The sequence below is a fragment of the Bacillus rossius genome, chromosome 3 (assembly GCF_032445375.1).
Source record: "Bacillus rossius redtenbacheri isolate Brsri chromosome 3, Brsri_v3, whole genome shotgun sequence".
Lineage (NCBI taxonomy): Eukaryota > Metazoa > Arthropoda > Insecta > Phasmatodea > Bacillidae > Bacillus > Bacillus rossius.
The window spans coordinates 42969040-42991213 of record NC_086332.1 but is presented as its reverse complement, the minus strand read 5'-3'; the positions used below and the strand labels follow the sequence as shown (position 1 = coordinate 42991213).

The window sequence follows — 22174 nt, the reverse complement described above, 5'->3', positions numbered from 1 at the left end:
ATTGTTCAATTTAATGCAATTTCTTGGACATACGCAATTGCAATTTTTCACTGTTTTGTCATGGAAAAAATTCATAAATGAAAAAAAAAATGAAAACATAAACCCACAGAAAACAACCCTAAATCAGCCTGATGTCAAACAGATAAACCCAACGATGAACCTAAACAGGTATAATGAACAACACAACGACGACGGCACAGACGAAAACATTCAAACTTTAAATATCAGACAGCTCAAGAATCCCGTGGAAGGAATTAAGTCATAAAAAATAAATAAATAACAGCACAGACGAACACGGTGGGCTAACAACGACGAGACAGTTTCAACAATAACAACAAATCCAGGACAACGCAGCAAATGTACGAACACAGCGATCAAGATAAACAGATGTGGACAACACAACGCCAACAACGCCGACGAACACAGTAGGTTTCCTATGACAAAACAGTTGCGACGTTTCGGGAACTGGCATCTGTACCCGTCATCAGGGACAAACAGACTGATCTCGGACACTGGACAAGTATTGTTCAACTTACCACTTTCTTGCGTTTTTAACATTATTAAAGATAAGTGTTCCGATAACTGTTAAAGACACAGGCATTTTGTGTTTTGAAGCTCACGGTATTCCTTTTGCTGTATACATCATATTTAAAAAAATTTAACTTTTACACAGTGAAAAAAAAAACACCTTTAATTCAAATTATTGAAAATTTATTTTGTTTTCATTAGAAATAATAATTATCAAAAGAAGCCCGGGGTAGAACTATATTTCCTATTGTTTTGCAATTTTAAGCTAAGGGTTGGTAGCGTCTTGGGAAATGCATGCTTTATAAACGACCGTGATTTTCTTGAGCTGGTTGCGTTAATTGCGTAGTTTAAAACACGGGCTCGTGAGTTCTCTAGAGTCGTTCCATTGTGTCCTGAATTCAAACTCTACTTAAATTAGGGATGCAAACGATACATCGATGTTTTCAAAACATCGATGTATCGTTCATAAAACATCGATGTTAGCATCGATGTTTTGAAGAGTGATACATCGTCGATGCATCGACGAAAAAGTCCAAAAACATCGACATCGTTCATCATTAAAATTACCCTAGTTTTTTATAATATTTTGGCTGTCATTTCATAAATATTTATTGAATATATAAAAAAACATTACGTTACGATATTTAGCTTTTAAGATACAATTTGTTTAACTGTCTATACTTACTATAAAAACCTACATTTTTAAGTAGGTATCAAAAATGTGGTAAATACTGAACTATTTGGTTGATTTCAGTATCAATTTTTTTCCAGTAATTAAAGATGTGTAAAATCATTTGGAAAAAATAAATACCGTTAAAAAAATTTGTTTACATAAGAAGTTCTTTTAAATTTTGAAAAATATAGGGGGAAAAGCAGCGAGACTTTATGGACAATTTCATAGCTTGTTGTACATACAAGCTATTGATTGGTACCGATACGGTCTCGCTAGCTCTATCGAGAAAATTAATGTTAGGTACATTCTAAACCTGCATATACACTTCATGCTTTTCCCCTATTTTTTTTAATTGCTTTTAATACATGTGTTTGTTCTGCATGAGACACAGCTGTAAATGGGTTGTGGATATTGTGGTCAGGAACCTGTAGTAGGTATGGTTTTTGGCTACATACTATAATTTAAATCATTTTGACATGTTTTTCCTGATATTAAAAACATCGGTTAAAACATCGATGTATCGGTTGTCAGAACGATGTTTTTTGACATCGATGCTTTTTCGTTTGAACATCGATGTTCGTGATATCGATGTTTTTAAGAGCGATGTTGCACCTCTAACTTAAATGCTTATCTGACCCTCTCGTTGTAACGTTGTTTTTTTCTTTTTTTAAACGTACTTTAAAGGAAATAATAACGCTCACAAAAGTTAGTTTGTTAATGTTTTATGTCTACGCTTGGAATTTCTTCTCTATAATCCATTCTATTGAATTCACAAAACGAAACTGAATTAATTATTCTGAATGCTATATGAAAGAAAATGTCATTAATGGTTAAGTAAAGTATTATATTGACAAAAATAATTTTTAAAATTTAGTTATATTCGCAGTAGGACTTTTTTTATGGATGTGTTTGTTTACACAACAGTTTTAGTTTTTTTCAAAGCTGTTAGTGCACGCGAGAGGTAAGGCGGTGTCGCCACGCGGCCACCGGCTGACCGCCTCTCACGTGTGCCGCAGGCAGGAGAACCCCCGGGAGCGCCGCTCGCAGCGCCTCGACGCGGCGGCGGCTGAGATCCGCACCTCGGAGTACGACCTGTTCATCGCCGAGGGCGCCTCCCTCGACCGCGACGTGAGTCCCGTCGCAGCTGGCTCGGCCACGATGGTGGTCGTGCCGTCCGAGACCAGGGAACGTAGAAGTAAACAGAGATTTCACTCCCAGGTTAAACGTGATTCCTTTTTTTTTTTTTTCCTCTGAAATCGGCCAGAAACGATTCAGACACTACCAACCACACAGCATAAAACAAAAGAAATTTAGTTTTGTCCCGAACGATGTCGGGATCTAAATGTATTTTCCAGAATTCCTCGGGTTCAGGATTTTGGTCTCTTTAATACTACTTTTATACGTTTTAATAAAATATCGTTTAATTTTTATTTCCGTATCTTGATATTCATGACAAAAAATTCGCTCTTATCTTTGAATGAACTAAAAATTAAAAAATGAAATTTAAATTTAAGTTTTTTGGTCCATCAGCCAAATAATGCACCACAACTCTGAATGAATAAAAACGTGGGGTGTTTGATATACCTAATTTGTCTTAAATTTTCTGTCAGTAATAATAATAGGATTTTAATAGATTTTCTGTCACAAATTGTAGGATATAGTCATTGCGAAAATTTTAGGATATAGTCATTACGAAAATGAAAATATGAACTTAATAACAATAATAATGAACTTATAATTAGTAATGGGGTGCTTCAGGGGCGCAAATCTGTAGGATTCGCAAGAGGGGCCCGTGGCGGAAAGTTACAAGGGGCGGGTTGGTGAGGGGGGGGGGGGGGGGGGGGGTGCGCAGCCCGAGAATTTTGCACGTGTGGTTAACCGACACGTCATATCTAGATACGGTGCCCGTATGCTGTACACTGCCCCTTTTTTATTTTGGCCTACATGCATGCAATTAAAATATACAGAAAGTTTTCTGTAAGACATAGCTTTGGCATCAAACGCGTTTCACAGTCACGCTTTTGCAAGTGCAGGCAGACCCCCTTAGTGAGAGGCTTCTTAATTCCAGGGGGGACTGGGCCCCCCTTCCCCCCGGGGGATCGACGCCCAAGGGGTGCTTTGATATCATATGTCTTAAATTTTCTATCACTAATTTTAGGATATAGTCATTAAGAAAATGAAAGACGAGAGCACCCACGCTTTTAAGTTTTATAGAGTTGTAGTGCATTATTTGGCTGTTGGACAAAAAATTAAATTAATTTTTTTTTCATGTTTATTCAACGATAAAAGTGAGGCTTTTATTTAAACTATTAAGTTTATTTAATTTATTTTAGTCCCAAAATAATTTTAAAATATTAAATATGAGTAATTGAAACAAATTAAAAATACTAAATATGAGTGCTTAAAGTATTTATTTGTTACAATCAACTTAAAATTAGTCATTAATCTAGTCATTTCAGCTAATGCGTCAACATAACATGGAAAGTTTCTTGTTATCTTAGAGAAATCAAGTTCTTCTATACTTGGAAACCATCCTGTGACTTTACGCGACTAAGAACTACCTAAGCCTGTCCGGCAGCAAAGACACGCGATTCCAAATAAACAACTGCATGACCTGCAGTGCAGCCTTGCATTTTACGCACGGTAGCAGTACCATAGCTGTATTTCGCTGGAAACTGAATGGCTATTGGTTTAATTATAGGTACACTGTGCCGAAATCAACACGGACTGTAGGAATCTCTTGATCACGCCGAAGAGTGGCCAGATAATTTCAGATTTAGTACCCATATAGCCATTAACGAAACCCGGTCACATTTTCCACCGTTACCCGACCTTGAAAACACACTAAATCAAAAAGAACATATTTTCAAATTGTTAGAAATTTAGGGGCATTACGTCCCCCCTCCCTTTTTCCGAGGGGGAGGAAGTCGAACCCCAGACACATTTTCCACCATAATCCGACCTCGGAAGCACTCTTAATCGAAAATAATATATTTTTAAAATGATCGAAATTTAAGGGCCTTACCCCTCCCCCCACTTCACTCTTCGGGCACATTTTCCACCATTACCTAACCTTTTGTATCGGAAACACTTCAAATTGAAAAAGCATATATTTTTAAAATTTTCGAAATTTCTGGTCTTTAACTCTCTGCCCCCTAGTGACACAGTCGACCCCGGGGCAAATTCCCACCATGCCCCGACCTCATGGAATCACAAAAAGCCTAGTTATTACCCATAGCTCGAAATAAAGTTTGTTTTACCCTCTGTCCCCTCCCCCCACTCCACCTTAACTCTAATGTCTTAAGTTATCAGAATATTGTATTGTCAGAGGTTCTTTATATGTATGCAAAATTTCAACACAATCGGAGGTCAAAAAGTGAGCAAAAATGAATGGTAAAATTTTATTATATAATCCATTCATTCACAAATAGAGATCAAGCTTATAAAAGCGTGGTAATTAAAGATTTTCATAAGATTTTGTTAGAGACTACAGGTGGTGTTCGTTGATGGTCTAAAAGAATGTTAGGTTAACCTAGTTGTTCCACAATTTATTACAATCTTTATATCTTAACATCGCTATATTAATTTACATAAATTTCCATTGAATGCAATACACAACATTGGCTTTGTTTAAAGTGGTAGCTATAAATACTGAAAAAACTCAAATAGGAATACACAATTAGTGCTTTCAAAGAATTATCTGTTACATTCAAATACACATAGGTGCACAAAAATTTAACATAAATGTTGGTATTTAAACATAATCGTTTACCGAGGCCTCCCGATTCCTTTAAATTTGAAGCGTATAGCCTACATTGTTTATTAGTTATGCGTTCTATTTTTTTTATTTTTTTTATTTTTAATACATCAGACAGGCATGTGCAAAACACAATGATCTTTCGAAGAGTGCGATTAAAAAAAATGACTCCAACCTGATGGTGAAACCTTTATTTGAAAACTTTATTTATAAATATTTGTAAAATTGTTTTCTCGACACTATGTTGTACGGGATAAAATAAAATCGTATTAGGAAAGTAATATTACAGTTTGTCCGACTTTTCTCATTGTTGAAAAATATTTATAATTTGGCTCTGAATGTGAATGACATACTGATGTTTGTAGAGACGAATCTTTAGTGTACAATAAGCGTATCGTAGGCCATATCTATTGACGTACAGATGGAGCATTAGACGTCAGATGTGAAGCAGTTTTTTTCCCCCATTTTTTTCTTCTGGTTTTCACATACCAATATGTCGAATGTTTGTTTATATTTGTATCAGCTGTTCTAGTCTGCTTTTATTAAGACTGTAGTTAAGCTATTCGGGAGAAAATTATATCTAAATATTAGTGATTAGTTTGTGTATATCTATATTAAAAGTTCAGAACGAATCTTCATAATACAAATGTAATGATATGAGTTGACATTTTTCTTCGATTTAAGGTACAGTTGATACATTTGTAAACAAACGGCTGCCATATTGGTACGGTAGTACACTGAAATCACTCTCCTATTTTGCCTTCACCCCCCCCCCCTTCTAGAATCGGACCTCATACTCCATCTGTATATTCACCTAATCTCTGCCTGGCCCGAGCCATGTGGAGCTTTGCATCTCATGATACTTAACTCACAGCTGCAGATGTTTTCTTTCATGCTTGTGCGTTGTCTAGTTTATGAATTGTAGAAATATTCGCACTGCTAGTAGCGCAAAACAATAACATTAACAATCATATTCGTACGAACTCGTTACATGTGAAACAGATAACATTTATCGGGTATTTAAAAATGCTGATCACCCTAACATCATCCTTTTATCACTAGAAGCATCACATTGTAGGAAATCTTCTACAATATTGCAAACCACCAGAATCCAAAACGGCCAGCCGGCTAAGTACTAAAACCGGATGAAGCCTTTTATTTTTCAGCTTGTGATCTGCGCCGTGTTTGGTTGGATACCTAAAACATTGGCTGAAATGTAAATTTTGCATTGTGAAAATAGTTTTAAATGACTGTACTTAATGGAAGTGACTGTGTTTAACGGAGGAGATTTTAATCCATATCTACTAACAAACCTCGGTCGTGGTCAAACATCATTTCCGCAATATCTTCTGGCGTCACTATATGGCGGTGGTGAGGTAAAAAAGTGACTTCAACCACGTTAGCATGCCGCCTCCTGACAATTCCTAACTCCATGCCCAGAAAACACTATAACAGCGGCCATGGCAGCTTGCAAGAAACCTTACATCATGGCATGTCCGCTCGTGTGTTTAATTTTGTGTGCTATGTTCTTTATTGCAGTAACCACTGGTATCTTTAGGCCTATAAAATGGATATTTCTGAGACTAGGTAGTAGGCCTAATGATTATGATGCGATTAACATTCGAAGAGCAAATATCACGATCGTTAGTAAAATAGGCAAGAGTATCTGAAATAGATGTAAACAAACGAACACCAATTGGTTCGCGAAGCAAAAGAAAAAAGTGAAGAAAAAATTCTGCTTTACTTCAGAGTTCAGAAGGATAATCATAAACCCTGATAATGCTTTAATGTGCGCTCGGCTGGAGTGGGGAGCGCGGTAAAACGCGCACAGACAAAACAAACCTTCGCTCACCGAATATCGCCAACTATTGCGAGCTAACAACACGAAACAGTTAACTGCAGACAAGAAAGAGGCACTACCAACGACTTGTATTAAGCGTACTTCATAGAAAACAATTTGTAATGACTGATCATTCTTGATTTTGCAACCAGTGTATAGTAAAGTTTTATTAATAATTTATGCTTCCCCCTCTTTTTTTCTCACTACTATGAATTTCATAGCGAGTATATTAACTTTTTGATTCGCATGCGCATTATTAACGCGTGAGGGTAGAAGTGAATATCACCTTGGAGATGTTTTGCGTATTGCGAGTTGTGGTGTGTTCTGTTTGCATACGCAGGACCAGGTGGACACAGTCGCAGACGTGAAGGCCACTCCCTGGGAGACTCTCGTGCCTGGTGAGTGGCTTGGCTGTCTCTACAGTTCAATGGATTAACATGCTTAACTTGGCAACATCGGGCTCGGCAACGCAACGTCCGACACGTTTCTCACTTGCGAAAAACCGATGTTCGACCCCCGCCGGGAAACTAACTCAAGTCGGTTTGGTGGGAAGCGAATGACATGACCACTACAATCACCCTAGCCCAGTTCATCAATTGCAATGTCTGCTTACAGCAGTGATATAGTTTTTAACCATAATTTTCATCACAATATGTACTCAACTAGGTCTTACAATTTTTATAGTAGGGGAAAAATTATTATATGGAATAAAAATAAAGCATTTTAAAACTTTAATTTACAAATTTTTAAAAATCATGAAAAACCATTTAACTTTAGCAAAAATAAATATAAAAATTACTAAAGATTTAGTCCATATTTTGGTAATCATTATTTAAGAATTATTTTTAGACTTAATGCAGAGTAAATGCTTAATTTCTATTAGGAAAATTGTAAAAATTACATTTTCGAATTTAATAGTTGTCATCAAAGCTCTTATTCAAGCATCATTCATTAATTAACATAAAGTTTATAAAGTGTAATTCCGCAGCAATTAACTGGTGCTAGGGATTCGTAAATATATTCTGTAGTTTCAATCCCAGAAAAAAAATAGTTGTGATTATTGCAAAACAAAAGTTAGAAATAAACTGGCAACCATGTAAGAAATGTTAAATAAGCCATGCATTATGTCCAAGTTGTATAGTTCTGCACAGTGTAGGACATACTTTTTCGGCTTCCTTCACTTAATAACGTCTATTTAACTGTGTCAGTTTTTTAGAAATTATGCATAAAGTTACTGTTACTATAATTGGGTAGCTGCGGACACATGCCGCAGTAAAAAGATACATCAGGTTCAACTCCAGCACATTCCTCGTGTGCTCATTCCTTACACATGCAACACTGAATACAGTTTGCATCAAACGATTAACAGTTGATAATATGCACATCTTTAATTTTACTAGTGAAGATTTTTTCCTTGCCACTTGTTTCTGACACTGCTTCAATGTAGATTTTCCTAAGTTCAAAAATATTTTACGAGATTATCTTGGCTTTCTGCCGTGTCTTCAGATGCAATGCTTCTTTATAGGGGCTTGAAGTGATGATTTCATTTCACTGAGCTTTTCTTGTTCTCTTTGTTTTTCTCTTGTAGCTTGCATTTGGAAGAGGTGTCTACTCCCACATACTCTGATGTTGAGGGTTGGCCGTCTCCTTGAATATGAGAATTTGTTGTAATGGTTTATATTACACGATCTATGGAGTTTTCAGACAGTTCTTTTTGTTCTGTTACTTGAGGACAGGCTGAACTTCAATAGTTGTCTAGTAACAGCAGAAACATTGCAATCAGCTATTGTATTCGTAACCTTGATTTTTATCACAATTAGCTGCTTCGGATATTTCTGTTAGAAGTGATAGAATAAAATCTAGGCCAAAAAAAAAACAAGGTTCAAAGGATGAACTCCTGTGCAAGAAAACTCGTTGCTTGCTACATAAGTCGACAAGACTTTCTATTTGCACTTAAAACCAGTTCTGATATTTCATTTTCTGGGATCCTAAGACCAGCATTTTGTCACATCTACATTGCACAACATTCAGCACAAGCATTCGTAAATGGCTTCATAAACGTTCTGTCTAATGGCTGAAGTTTATGAGTCGTGTGCGGATGTGTACTTATCACGTGGATATTGTTTTCCCGAGCACAACATATTACAGCAAGGTCCTTGTGGCTAGAATGCCCATCTAAAAGTAGTACCTAATACAGGCTTCTGTGGTGTAGGCTGAGTATACTTAACTAAATGTTTTAACCAGATTAGAATTGGATTAACAATAGCTTCATCAGGTGCTTCTATCATCAGTCTGTAGTTCGCTTTCAGCCTTGGGACAGTAAACATCGGTGGAATGAAATGGCCAACAATGTTCATGCAAAACAGGACAGTGACATTTCGGCCTCTTTCACCTGATGTTAATTTTCCAACTTATCTCTCGCCTTTAATGGATATGACTATTTGATTTTGATGTACAGTTTAAACCCCCGTTTCGTTTGCATTATACATTCTAGAAGGTGGGAAATTGTATTTACCGACCAGTGTGCTTAGTTTATATATAAAAAAAATAACTTGATGTTTATTGAAACCAACACACATCATCAAAACAGTTTATTATGGTGAGCGTATAAACTCAAATGAGTATATGGGAAAGATTTTTATAAATCTTTTATGGATATATATCCATAAAAGATTTATAAAAATCTTCCCCAGTGCATTGTTCGCCCTGTTGAATTTGTGAGGAATTCTAAGTGCCTCTGCTAAGTCAAATGATAACTTCAAAAATTCCTTTCTACTTAATTCCATTTATCTACCATCAAAATTGCATTTCTTACACTCATTTTACTTTCTAATACGTGGTCCACAGCTCTTTTTCATATGTCTTCAGTGGATCGTTCTTTGAAATTCTTGATGATTGTTGCGCCGAAAAATGGTAAAATATTACACCATTACATTAATAAATATCATCAGTTTTCTAAACATGGGGTCATTATGTTTTTGATTTGACGTGGTGTGTCCACGGCTACCCTCTTTATAAGTGTTCATGGCTACCCTTAGTGCATTATCTCGTTTCAATAAACATAATAAGATAATAGTGGCCAATATGCGCATTCCTGCATGATATGTTCAAAAACACATTTTAAACAAGATCGCTTACATAGAATTCAATTGCACTTACAAGTGGTATGAGATTTTCCTTATATTAAATTTGTCCTAAAGGTTCTTGTAACCATTAACAAACATATGCACAGCATCCACACGCTTCAACGAATACTACTCAACCCTAGTAAACTGTGTCGTATATGGACGGAATTCAAGCCACAGATGGACAGGCTGACACCGCGGCTACCCTCAGTCCATGGCTACCCACCTTCCACCTATATGGTAAAGTGATTGGCTGAAAACAGAAAACTTACTTCATAACCATTATTCTTAGAGTAATGTAAACTGTTTGGTTTTTTTTAGGTGAGAGGTCGATGGATCCTATTCCCAGGCAGTATTTTGGAGCTATGAAAGATCATAAAAAGAGACATGTGGGCTATGAGGCATCTAGTGAAGCTGTATCTGAAGTGATCGATAAGATGGCTGGAGGGGAACCTTTCAGCATGTCTATTTTGCAAGCACAGACAAATGATCCAAAATTTGAAAGGGCAATAGAGCACAAATTTGAAAGGATTGAAGAACAAACTTCATTTATTGGAAAGAAAAGGCCTTTAAAGAGTTCTGATAGTAGTGATTTGTATTCTAGTGACACAAGTTTAAGTATAGATGTAGCTGATTCAAACAGCGAAGGTCCTGCAGTGGATACGAAATTTGAAGAGAATCCTTTAATAACAAGCTTTGATAATGGTTCTACTGTATGTGAACCCAGCGAAAACAGTGATGCATTAGATCGTAAACAAGTTTATGAAACTATAGATCATGTAGAATATAACCAGTTATCCACCAAAAAAGAGCATTCAAGCAATAGCCATTTAAATAATGAGTTTCCTCAAATCAGTCCTGAAGTCAGTTTGAAAGTACCGGTAAATGAAGAACCTATTGACGAGAATGTGCGGGATTATGCAGGGGCCGTGCAAGAGGAAACCGTGACAGGAACTGCGCCTTTTGAGAAGAAACGAAGATATTCCATATCACCTGCTAATAGTTCTGAAGTGAAGCTCCCAAACTTAAAATATCCGCCCACATGTTCCACTTTGAAATGGACTCCTAAGAACGTTCACAATGTGTTTGGATTCCCAATAAAAAAAGGGAAGCTCTTTGATTTGTCTTCGGATGACAGTGATGCGGAGAATGACCACAAACACGAAACTATTGGTTCTCTTGTTTCAATTTCAGACATCAATACTGCCAAAGCATACCCTTCGCCGACTATAAATTTTGAAAATAAAAACAAGGCAGTTTCTGATACTACGACATTGGCTAGTTCTATTGGGAAACACACGCATGAAAATTTTAATAATGATTGTAAACCCGAGAGTAGTTCCACTTCTAGTCCAACCGTGAACACTACAGGTGAAAATATACCAGTACCTGTCAAGTTGAAAGGATCCGAATGTAGTTCTACGTCATCAACTGCTCATTTAGGAAGGAAATCTGTAGGAATAACAATGCAACAACAAAGGGATCAATGCCTCCCTTCTACTGTATCAACTCCTAAAGACGATAGAGAGAGGTCACAAACAAATATACAGGATGAAATCAAAAATGTAAATGTCTCTTCAGCCACATCAGAGGTACATATTCTCAAAAGAGAGTCGCAGATGAATTTCGAACAACAGGACACATCGGAACAAAAACATTCCATTCCAATGCCAGATTCTGTTATAAACAAACAGGAACCTGTTGAAAAACCGAGAACATCTCAATGGAGTCAACCTTGTATGCCTGTAAGCCACCCTCTCCACATGTATTCATCAGACATGTATAATTCCCACAGAACTGAGTGGATTTCTACTAGTATACCGGTGTCAATCCCAACGCGAATGGACTCAGCAGGCTCCTCACTCCAAGTTCACAAAGCTGCAAGTGTTCCCTCTCGATCAGAGCCATGTCATGTCAGTGGAGAGACGACTGGATCTCTGCTGAAAGGCCAAAACTGCAGTGTAGGCTATCCAGTGCCTTATTTCGTCAGGACGGCGAGGGGAGGAATGTTCCGCTCCTACACGACACTCGCTCAGGCGAGTTTCAATACACAGCCGACAGCAGTTGTCCGTCGACCTGTCCCATGCGTGCAGCAGACAGGAGTGCCAGCCATGGTAAGTATAAACATGACGCCAGATTATGTGTCCGTGCATGTTTTTAAAGCATATCGATGAGTTTGTTTTTTTCTTCTCTAAAGGATTTAATTCACTCTGAGTCAACAGTTTGTTGGAAACTATTTACAATTTTCTTTGTGAAAAGACAAAGTTAAAATAGTACTGACTTTTATTTATAACTAACTTTAAGGATGTATACTACAGTAATTTGGAATCTATGGCATAACATATGTGTTTTTCTTTTTTTACTTTTACTTTGGGGATACGGAGGCAAATTTCATTAAAGTTATACAGTTCAGAAAAACTAGACATGTATTATTTCATTTCTATTGCAGTCCAAATATTTATTTTATTTTGAATACAGTTAATTATCATATATGATTTTTTATATGTTCAACCAACAAACCTTTTTGATAGTTTCACATCCTAAAGCACAAAAATTTTAATTCATTAAAACAATAATTTACCTGATAGAAACCAGTGGTGTATAAGTAAAGGTGTGAATTTGTGTACTGTTTCTCGGGACTTCATAAGTATTTAAGACAATATGAAACAATGATCTCGATCGATGGTACTTCTGTTGAAGCACTAATTTTCCATTTACAGCACAGTTTTGAAATAATAAGAATAAAAACAGCCATAATATAACTACATAAATAGCAATTTTTCTGAGTAAAAATATAAAATAATAATGTGACAACAAAAGCCTCCGGCGATCCCTCGACACACCCAGTAAATAGTGACGTACCATTAGAAAGTCAAGTCCATAGTACTAAAACGTATGGTGACTGTATCTAGTCAAACGGAAATTCCAATCCACCGGATTAAGACATTAACGAAAAGCTAAATAACAGTGGGATACCATCTAGTAGGGATATCTAAAAGCATAAGTCTGTGTAAAATAATTCACGGAACATAGGCTTTATTTGCATATGAAATAAAATCAATTCTAAGACTGAAGCACCAAAAAATATAATATAAAAACTTAACAGTTTAGCTTACAAAAATTACGCGACATACGTGTACAAACTCGTACATGTGGGGACAATTAAATAAGTCGATACCTCATGATAAAACACCTCACCACATCCAACAAAAGAGAAGGTTATTAATCTAGATTAATTTTACCGTCTAAAAATGCAGGAGCTTATACGCTTATAAAATAAATGTATCTGCAAACAACAAAATAGCTTTACCATTTAACCTGATTAGAAAACACACAGGGTATACGATCTCGCGGAGATCCATGGAATGCTTTAAATTAAGACCAATACAAGGCCATACAATTACTCAATCAGGGAAAATGAGGGTTTACAAAACTTGATTAATCAATATTCCGTGGACACGGCATTACTCATGAACTCCCAACAAAAGGAATAGTTCAGCCTTTAAGGCGAGCTCAAGAAATTCCCGACGAGTGCAGGCAGAGGTTCTGATCATGGCGCAAAGTCAAATATTAAAGCGACGACGCACGACGGTGCTTACTCAGCTCGCACAGGCTGTTATGTCCCATTGCCGACCCTCCTGGGACACGTGCGGGAGTGCGCGGCCCGGACGAGTGTAATGCAGTGCAGTATAGTGCGACGCCACGAACGAGCGCTGCTACCGGGGGTTCGCTAGTCGCCCGAGTCGACTATCGATCAGGTGTGTTTTTACTATGTTTGATAAACAACAGAACTAATATAAGACATTTCCCGTTCACTTATTGTCCTAAGTAAATTAATAATAATTGCTCGTTGTGAGATTATGTTTTAAAAAATGGCCTAACTCGACCACAGTTCTCTACTCGCTTGGCGCGCCAAGTCGAACCGTAATGGTCCGCGGCCATTAGGTGCTCGTCCAGTCGGTCACCACCCCGCGCCGGGGTCACACGCATCCGCGCACCACAGATTCTTCATCGTCTTTGTCTTCACCGAAGTAACTGCGCTGGTGCAGTGCAGTGAGAGTGTTCATTTAGAAGAGTGCTATGTTGTGGAGGAGTCAGCTGCGAGGGAGGAATGATCTGTTCTTGTAGCAGCAGCAGGAGCGGCAGGCACCACTGAGAGCAGCCAGGCGCCTTCAGATGTTGCATGTACAACCCGCTGGCTGGGGCTCTGTCCAGCAGCTTAGGAGGTGAGCCCAACTCTATTCTTTGATTGTCCCTGGATCCCTATAATGTGGGATCTCATTTCGTTGTGTTGTTCAAGGTACACAACATACCAAACTTACAGAGTGGGAGTAAATGCGATCGTTGACTGTACATGTGGTTTTGCACATTCGAATCCGCGCGTGTGTTTATGTACCTATGTCACACCTGTGACATATAAAAGATAGATAAAAAAAATATGAGATATAGATAGAAATATAGATACATAAGAGATATAGAGAGAGATAGTGTGATAGAGAGAGATATGAATACATATTGTTACGATTTAATGTGAAGAAAAACTGGGTTCGTAAGGGATAGCCCAATTTGGTTTTTTCACAGTTTTATTAATTACTAATATTTACATTTATCATAAAAAAATGTACTGAAAAAGGTCCGTTCACAAATCACTGGCACTTAAAAATGTTTATTCTCAAGTCATTCAATGTCTGTCAAGTTACGCAGTTCGCACTCCTTACTGGAGCTAGACTCAACAGTGGTTCACCCCTTACCTCGCGCCTGTCCACACTCACAGTCTCGCGCCACTCAGCCGTACTCTCTCGATCTCGTCGCTCCACATCGCGCCACTTTCGAGAGGGTCTCTCACCCTCTTCGCCGATGTCGCACTTCCCTTCACTCGCGGAACTCGCCCGAAACTCGCTCGAAACTCGCTCGACACTCTCGCAGAACTCGTCGTGGGAACTCCGGAACTCACGCGGCACTCCGCGGAACTCGTCGTCGAGCTGTCGCGGGACTCCTGGCGGAGCTCTCCAAACTATCGGAACTCACTCGGAACTCGGAACTCACGGCACTCCCGCGGAGGCCAGCGTCGCTGTTTAAGTACTTGAGGCGCCCTTCTCGAACCGACGAGAGCGGCAACGACGAGTCGCGTCATCCTGGGCCGATCTGACGCCCGAAACGTCCAGAAAGGCGTCGTCCCTTCACGCCACTCCACGCGGCGACCCGTGGAATTCCCAAGGCCTCTTAGCAATATATAATAGCTCCTAGGAAGGGCGTTGTGCGGGGAGCGGAGGGATGAGGGGCTAGTGACGACCCTTGTAATCCGGCCAGGCGCGCGTGGTATGCCTTACGTCAGTGGACCGCACGTGACATGGCGTATGACGCCAGTGGCCGCGCAGGGCTACCAGCCAGTTCCGAACCTGGCATCGCGGTCTGGTCTCTCGTGTCGTAACAAAATATAGGGATATAGAGAGATACAGAGATTAGTATGTGTGTGTGTGTGTGTATATATATATATATATATATATATATATATATATATATATATATAGTGAGATTTATAGAGGGCCGTAATATAGAGAGCGCTACCAAAAATTTACAACAGAAACAAAAAAAAACCTACAGGAGTCTCAGTGTTTCCTGTTGTGAGACAGATATGATTTAAGTGTATTTTATTCGATTCTGTTTGTTCTGTTGTAAACACAATGGCTTTATCGGGTTCCAGTGGTTTCTGTTGGGAGAAATTGGCTCATAAACGCAATAGTATCAGTGTATTCTGTTTGTTTCTGTTGTCAAAGCTCACTGAATTAATTGATTTGGATTTTATAGTGTTGTGAACTAATTTTGAAAGGAATTTGTAGGGTTATTTTGTTTTCTTCTGTTTTGAAATAGTATGTTACTTTCTATTGAGTTTTAGTGTTTTCCATTGTATCTTGTTGGATTTTGTTGGTTTCTGTCGTAAAAAGTCGTTTGGTATCTGTTCTGTTAGTTTTTGGTGGTTTCTGTTGTAAGTTATTTTATTTGTTTATGTTGTATTTGAGTTGTTTCAATTGTAATTAATTGTTTTTATTGTGTTTTTCTAATACAAGGCACTTTTTGGGGTCTGTTGTTTTCTAGAGTTTTTCTTTGTATTGTGTTGGTTTATGTTGTTTTCTCTATTAATTTCTGTTGTTTTCTCTATTAATTTCTGTTGTTTTCTAGAGTTTTTGATTGTATTCTGTTGGTTGTTATTTTAATTCACTCTATTGGAGTCTGTTGGTTTCTAATGTTTCCAATTGAATTATTGTTGCAGTTTATTGGTTTCTGTTGTAAGGAGATATATTGTTTCCTCTTGTATACTAGTGACTTCCATTGTATTATATTGTGTTTAGTTGATTTCCACTGAAAAGTTTTATATTTTATTCAGTCGTAAATAAGTGTATTTATTTGTGTTATGTTGGTTTCTGTTGTAAAGCATTGTTTTGTTTTCTAGTGTTTTCCATAGTATTCTGTTGGTTTCAGTGGGAGGCACTGTTTTGGGTTCTGTTGTTTTCTAGTGTTTCCGATTATACTCTGTTTTTATGATGTTTGCTGTTGTAATGAATTCTATCAAATTCTGTTTTTTTTTTTATTCTGTTAGTTTTTTTTCTGTAAGTCACTCTGTTTGGATCTGTTGTTGTCTGTTGTATTTTATTGGTTTATGTTGTAAGGAGTTCTGTTGTTTCATTTTTTAGTGACTTACTTTGTTTAATTGTGTTGTTGGTTTATATTGTAAAACAGTATATTTTTTCAGTTGTAATTTACTGACTCCCATTGTGTTCTATTGGTTTCATTTGAAAAGCATTATATTGAGGTTGTTTTCTAATGTTTTTCATTGTTTTATTTGTTTTTTATTGGTTTCTGTTCTAAAACAATTTCTTGTTTTGCAGCATTTTCATTGTATTTTGTTTATTGTTGGTTTATGTTGCAAGCATTATTTAGTTTTCTATTGTTTTTAATTTTATTATTCTGTTATTTGTTTCTGCTGTAAAGCATTCTGATGTTTTATAGTGTTTCTCATTGTATTCTGTTGGTTTCTGTTATAAGGCATTTGGTTGGAATCTGTTGTTTTCTAGAGTTTATATTGTTTTTGGTTGGTTTCTGTGGTTTTCGTTGTATAGATTTCTGTTGTTTCTTGTTCATTTTAGTGATTTATATTTTCAACTGCTGTATTTTGTATGTTCTATTGCAAACACCATTCATTTTTTTTATAATTTTTTATAATATTTTTATTGGTTAATTTTTGTAATGGTTTCGATTGTACGAATTGCTGTGGGGTTATGTTGAATTTTTGTGCATTTCATTGGATTATAATATTATTGTTGGTATTTTATCGTAATGATTTTTACATAATTAACAATAATCTGAAATAAAACAAAAAATAATAATTTGTAAACCAACTTAAACAATAAAAATTACTGAAGCGATTTTAAAAACCTGTTAAATAAACAAAACTTAGCAAAAACCAAGGAAAATATGCTTAAAATAATTCAAACAATAAAAACCTAAAATATGAAACACAAATCAATATAAACCCCCAATATCATAATAATCCCATGGAGTTCAATCAGCTAAATTAAAGTAACAATAATACTACATAAACTTACAGAATGCAATGAAAACACTCAAACTACAGAGTATAATGTAAAACATTTATACACAAAAACCTACAGAATGCAATGGAAACTATTAGAAAACCCCAGACCCAAATAAAGACCATTTCAACAGAAACCGACAAAACAAAACACATTTTAATAGCAAACATTAGAAAAAACAGACTACTGTAAACAAACACAATTCAATACAATTTAAAATACTAGAAAACAATAGTATGATATAGAAAAAAAGACTATAAAATTGAAAAATATAAAACATAACACATCATAAAACAACTCCTTATAACAGAAAGAAATGGAAAACGTTAGAAACAAAAGTAACCAAAAGAATGCCTACAATGGAAACCAACATAAACCTACAAAAATAATGGAAAAACATGAAACAACATATCCCAACAGAGTGAAATTCTACACAACCAAAAAAATACAACTATATATAATGAAAAATCCTAGAAAACAACAGATCCAAAAATAGTAACTTGACATAGAAAACAACAAAAACTAATAGAATATAATTTGATAACATTTAAAAAAAAACATGAATGCATTGCAACAGAAACTACTCAAAACCAATAGAAGACACCAGAAAACAAAATAGTATCATACAACAGAAACAAGCAAAAAGAAAAACAATAATACGTATGAAATCACTAGAAAACAACAGACCCCAAAATTGTGACTTACAACAGAAAACAACGAAATACAATAAAAAAAACATTAAAATATAACATAAAACTAATAGAATGCCTTATAACAGAAAACAACAGAAACCATATAACATTTAAGATATTTAAGATATTTCTCCCTTTCAAGCTGATGATTACAGTGCATTAATGATTAATGGAAATGTTGACTGTCTACAGGGTCATGACTGGACCAGGTGGCCGTGGTATGGTGTGGACCCCGAGCAGACAGGCTGTGTTGGTAAGGAGACAGCGTGTCACCCCCCAAGATAACATCCAAACCCAGCCCCACTTGAATGTTCGGAGGCACAACCTGGAGGACATTGTACAAGTGCTGCGAAACAAGACATGTTAGCAGTGCATCTCTTCTATACCCTTGGGTGCGCGTTTCTTCTGTGAGGGTCGGGAGTGGTGCAATTTTTCTGGAATATCTTATGAATAGTTTGATGATCATAAAGAAAAACACTTAACCCTGTCTTTTAAATTATTTATTCTTATAAGTATATTAGAAGAAAAATCCCATCATGTTCTAATGTCGAGAACGAAATATGACATTGTGAGTATATACGTACTTGTTTATGCATTCCTGTTTGTCCTGTAAAAAAAAAAAACCAATGTGAATTTGAATTATATTTTAGACTCCATGATTGTGAACTTTTACATTATGAATTTTCATTATCAATGATTTCACTGAATAAAAAGAATCTTTTTTTTTTACAGAAAACATTTTGTACGGTGTTTTTATTTTGCCCAAGACATTTATTTTTCCGAGCATTTCTACATTAAGTGTTAATTAGAATAAGCCTTAAACATAATGTGGTAAATTAATTTTATCATTGTACATCTTCGGCATTATCATTGCTTTTTTGCATAAATGTTTATTCTTAGTTTAATATTTTTTGTGTTACAGTCGTGGCAAAATGCAGGTGTTCCCATAGGAGGTTTTCATAACTAAAACTGCATGATGCGGGGTGTGTTGAAAATATACAGGTTTTAATGGTTTTAAAACATTATATTCTATTTTATTATTTAATATTATATAAATTTTTTTTCTTTCCGAGTGGATATCAACAATGTTTTTTATAGTTTTAATTTAGCATGGATTTTTAGTCTGTTATTTGTGGCATGCTGATACCTAGTATGATCTTGAATTATAAATATGGCAGTAATAAGTTTCCTGAGTAGGTATTTAAAATTAATATGCGTACACATATTATGACAAGAAGAAGATTCCAGAAGTGGCAGGGAGATGCGGCGAGACAAAGTAAACATTATAACCCACTGCCATTGAGAGAAACGAAGAGAATGGGGGCAAGTAATTTTGTTGGGCCCCTCCCCTTATTACTTAATGTACAATTTTTAACTTCACAATTTAAAAAAATCTAAGATTTTAAACAACATGGTCATAACTGTAAACTTGGTCTGCGCATATTTCATTAGCTCGCAAGGTTCCTTTGAATTATTTTAACAATAGACTTGTAATTTTCGTCGTATCAGCGCATTTCACAAACAAACAAATCTTTAAACTCAACCAGGGCACCTAGTTGTGTCCGGCTCTCGGGGAATCTGTTCCCTTTGTGGCCCACCCTCTCCCTGGCCCTGTAGAACACCACAACCTCTATACCTAATGCCATGAATTCATACACGACTTCATTGCCTCCTAGTTTCACTATTACAATTTATTACTTGTAATGGCGAATTCCAGCAGCTACACAGGAATGCACTCGCTTTGAAATTAGTTCAGTGGTTTTCTTTTTCCAAGAGACTGTTCACCTTACTTCAAATGAAAAGTCTTGAACAAAAATATTTAAAGGGAATGTTGTGTGATCAAATTTTTTTTCATGGTGTGAGGAGGGCTTTAAAAATAAGTCGAATATAGACCTTTTCTGCGCAATAGGGTAACATTGTTTTACTATTTTTAACAGGACCATTAAATACATTTAATAAAACATCTAATAAAAACAAGGCCTTGTTTTCAAATATGCTGCAGTCATGTGTGTTGCGAACACGTGTGTGGCCATTTAACAATATTAAAACTTTTAGCAAATATCTATTGAGAAAATTTGAGACAAAACATAAAATGCAAAGAGCACTGTCATGACAAACTATCAGGAAGATCCCTTAAATAATAGTTAATTAAATAACCATAATGATGTGTGTGATCGAAACTTAATTTGGTCTGCATTAATATCTATTTAAACTGAATAACAAGTTTGTTAGAGTACCTTTTGTAAAGTTGCGTGGCCATTTATAGATGGAAAATATTGTTTAGTAAATATCTGGTGAGAATATTGGTGACCCATAAACAAATGCAAGAGAGCTATAGACATTAATTTGCAAGAAAAGGACTTTAATTTTAGTAATAAGGCCCTGTCACGCTGTCAACTATTTGTCTCCAATATAGTTGACAATAGAGATGGAATGGTAGAATTGTTCAGAAAATGGCTTTCAATTTTCACCATCAGACATATTTGGACTGATAACCTCAAACATTAAATCATGTCACACTATAAACAATTCATTTCTTTTGGCCTGAGCTATCTAAAACCTTTCAATTTTAATCTAAATTTTGAAATTAAACAGTGCTGGATCGAATTTATAACTTGTTACCTACTCTTTATATATATATATATATATATATATATATATATATATATATATATATATATATATATATATATATGTATGTGTGTTGGTGTGTGTGTGTGTGTGTGTGTGTGCGTGCGCGCGCCTGTGTAAAAATGTATTAATTTAAAACACAATAATATTGATTACACAATGAAATAAATGATCTGTGATTTTTTAAAGTTTTAGAAACATAACTACATTTTTACACATAAAATGTTTTCGTATACGAAATTCATATTAACATTATTTTAGTTATTTCTCTCGTAAAACCTATTGCTCATGTGCTCTTCGCCATTCTAAACGGAAACGTATGTCATTTCCGTTTTCGCTAAGCACAAATTCGATCGGCTGATTTCATTCAACATTCAAAATTTTTGAGAACCAGTCAATGCGAAAAAATTGATGAAAACTCAAGTCATCTAACATGTCAAGCAAACAGGCTGTGCTTATGACATTTCGGTGATTTCATAACCATCCAACTTTATTTGCCACAAAATATTGGATGGTGTTGGAAGCGAAAATTTGACAGTGTGACATGGCCTTTAACAAACACGGGATGCAATAACAAATATGGCGTTTGGGAACAAGCCTGGTTTAGACTTTCCATTGGCACCAGGTCTCCATAGACATGCTACGGTTTGCCAACTCGGCGACCAATCACAGGGCAGCACAAAAAACCAGCGAGTAGACGCCAGATCTGTGAGGAAAAAAAATTCCACGACCAGTACTTTATTTCAACAAATCGTAAAGAAATAATTAGGCTACTAACATGTTACAGTGAAGAGTGTTCTACCATATTGAGCTTGGCCTCTGCTTTCGCATTCAGTGCAAATATACACCTCAATGTTGGGCATGGCTGTGCTGTGGTGCGATGCAACGATTTAAATAAATAACCAGTGGTAGATATTGTGTCATGTAATACAGTGCTTGCTTGGGATTTCAGTGAAAATATACACTGATCGAGTTGATGATACTGAAACTAGTGGGCAGTGCCATTGCATAGCAGGATTACATCATCTGGCCATGTAAAACTACTACAAATACTAATACTCTCTCTTCATTGACCTCTAATTTTCATACACTATAAAGCTAGTATTTTCCTAGCAGTAATTAGAGCTGTGTTAACTAGTAGGTACTTAAGTGCTATTTCCTAATTATTAATCCTTAATAAATATATAAAAAAGACTAAGAAATATTTTAATTTATTGTAATAAGCCTAATCTAAAGCAATGCACACCCATGCCTCGGCTGGGTGTGCTGTACAATTAGTAACCTAGTGCCTAGTTTGTAAATTATTAATTATCTTTTCTTCTTAGTTTTTTAGTTG

The 22174-nt window shown here is 36.1% G+C and overlaps 1 protein-coding gene across 1 annotated transcript in view; it reads left to right on the top strand.

The window, feature by feature from the left end:
- LOC134530584 (uncharacterized) overlaps positions 1-18945 on the top strand; it is a 31150-nt gene extending 12205 nt beyond the window's left edge. The window contains exons 4-8 of the mRNA XM_063365556.1: positions 2218-2329; positions 7139-7196; positions 10245-12037; positions 14052-14149; positions 18400-18945. Coding sequence (XP_063221626.1) covers positions 2218-2329; positions 7139-7196; positions 10245-12037; positions 14052-14149; positions 18400-18574 — 2236 coding nt within the window. The 3' untranslated portion in view covers positions 18575-18945. The remainder of the gene's footprint in view (positions 1-2217; positions 2330-7138; positions 7197-10244; positions 12038-14051; positions 14150-18399) is intronic.
- Positions 18946-22174: the final 3229 nt, after the last annotated feature.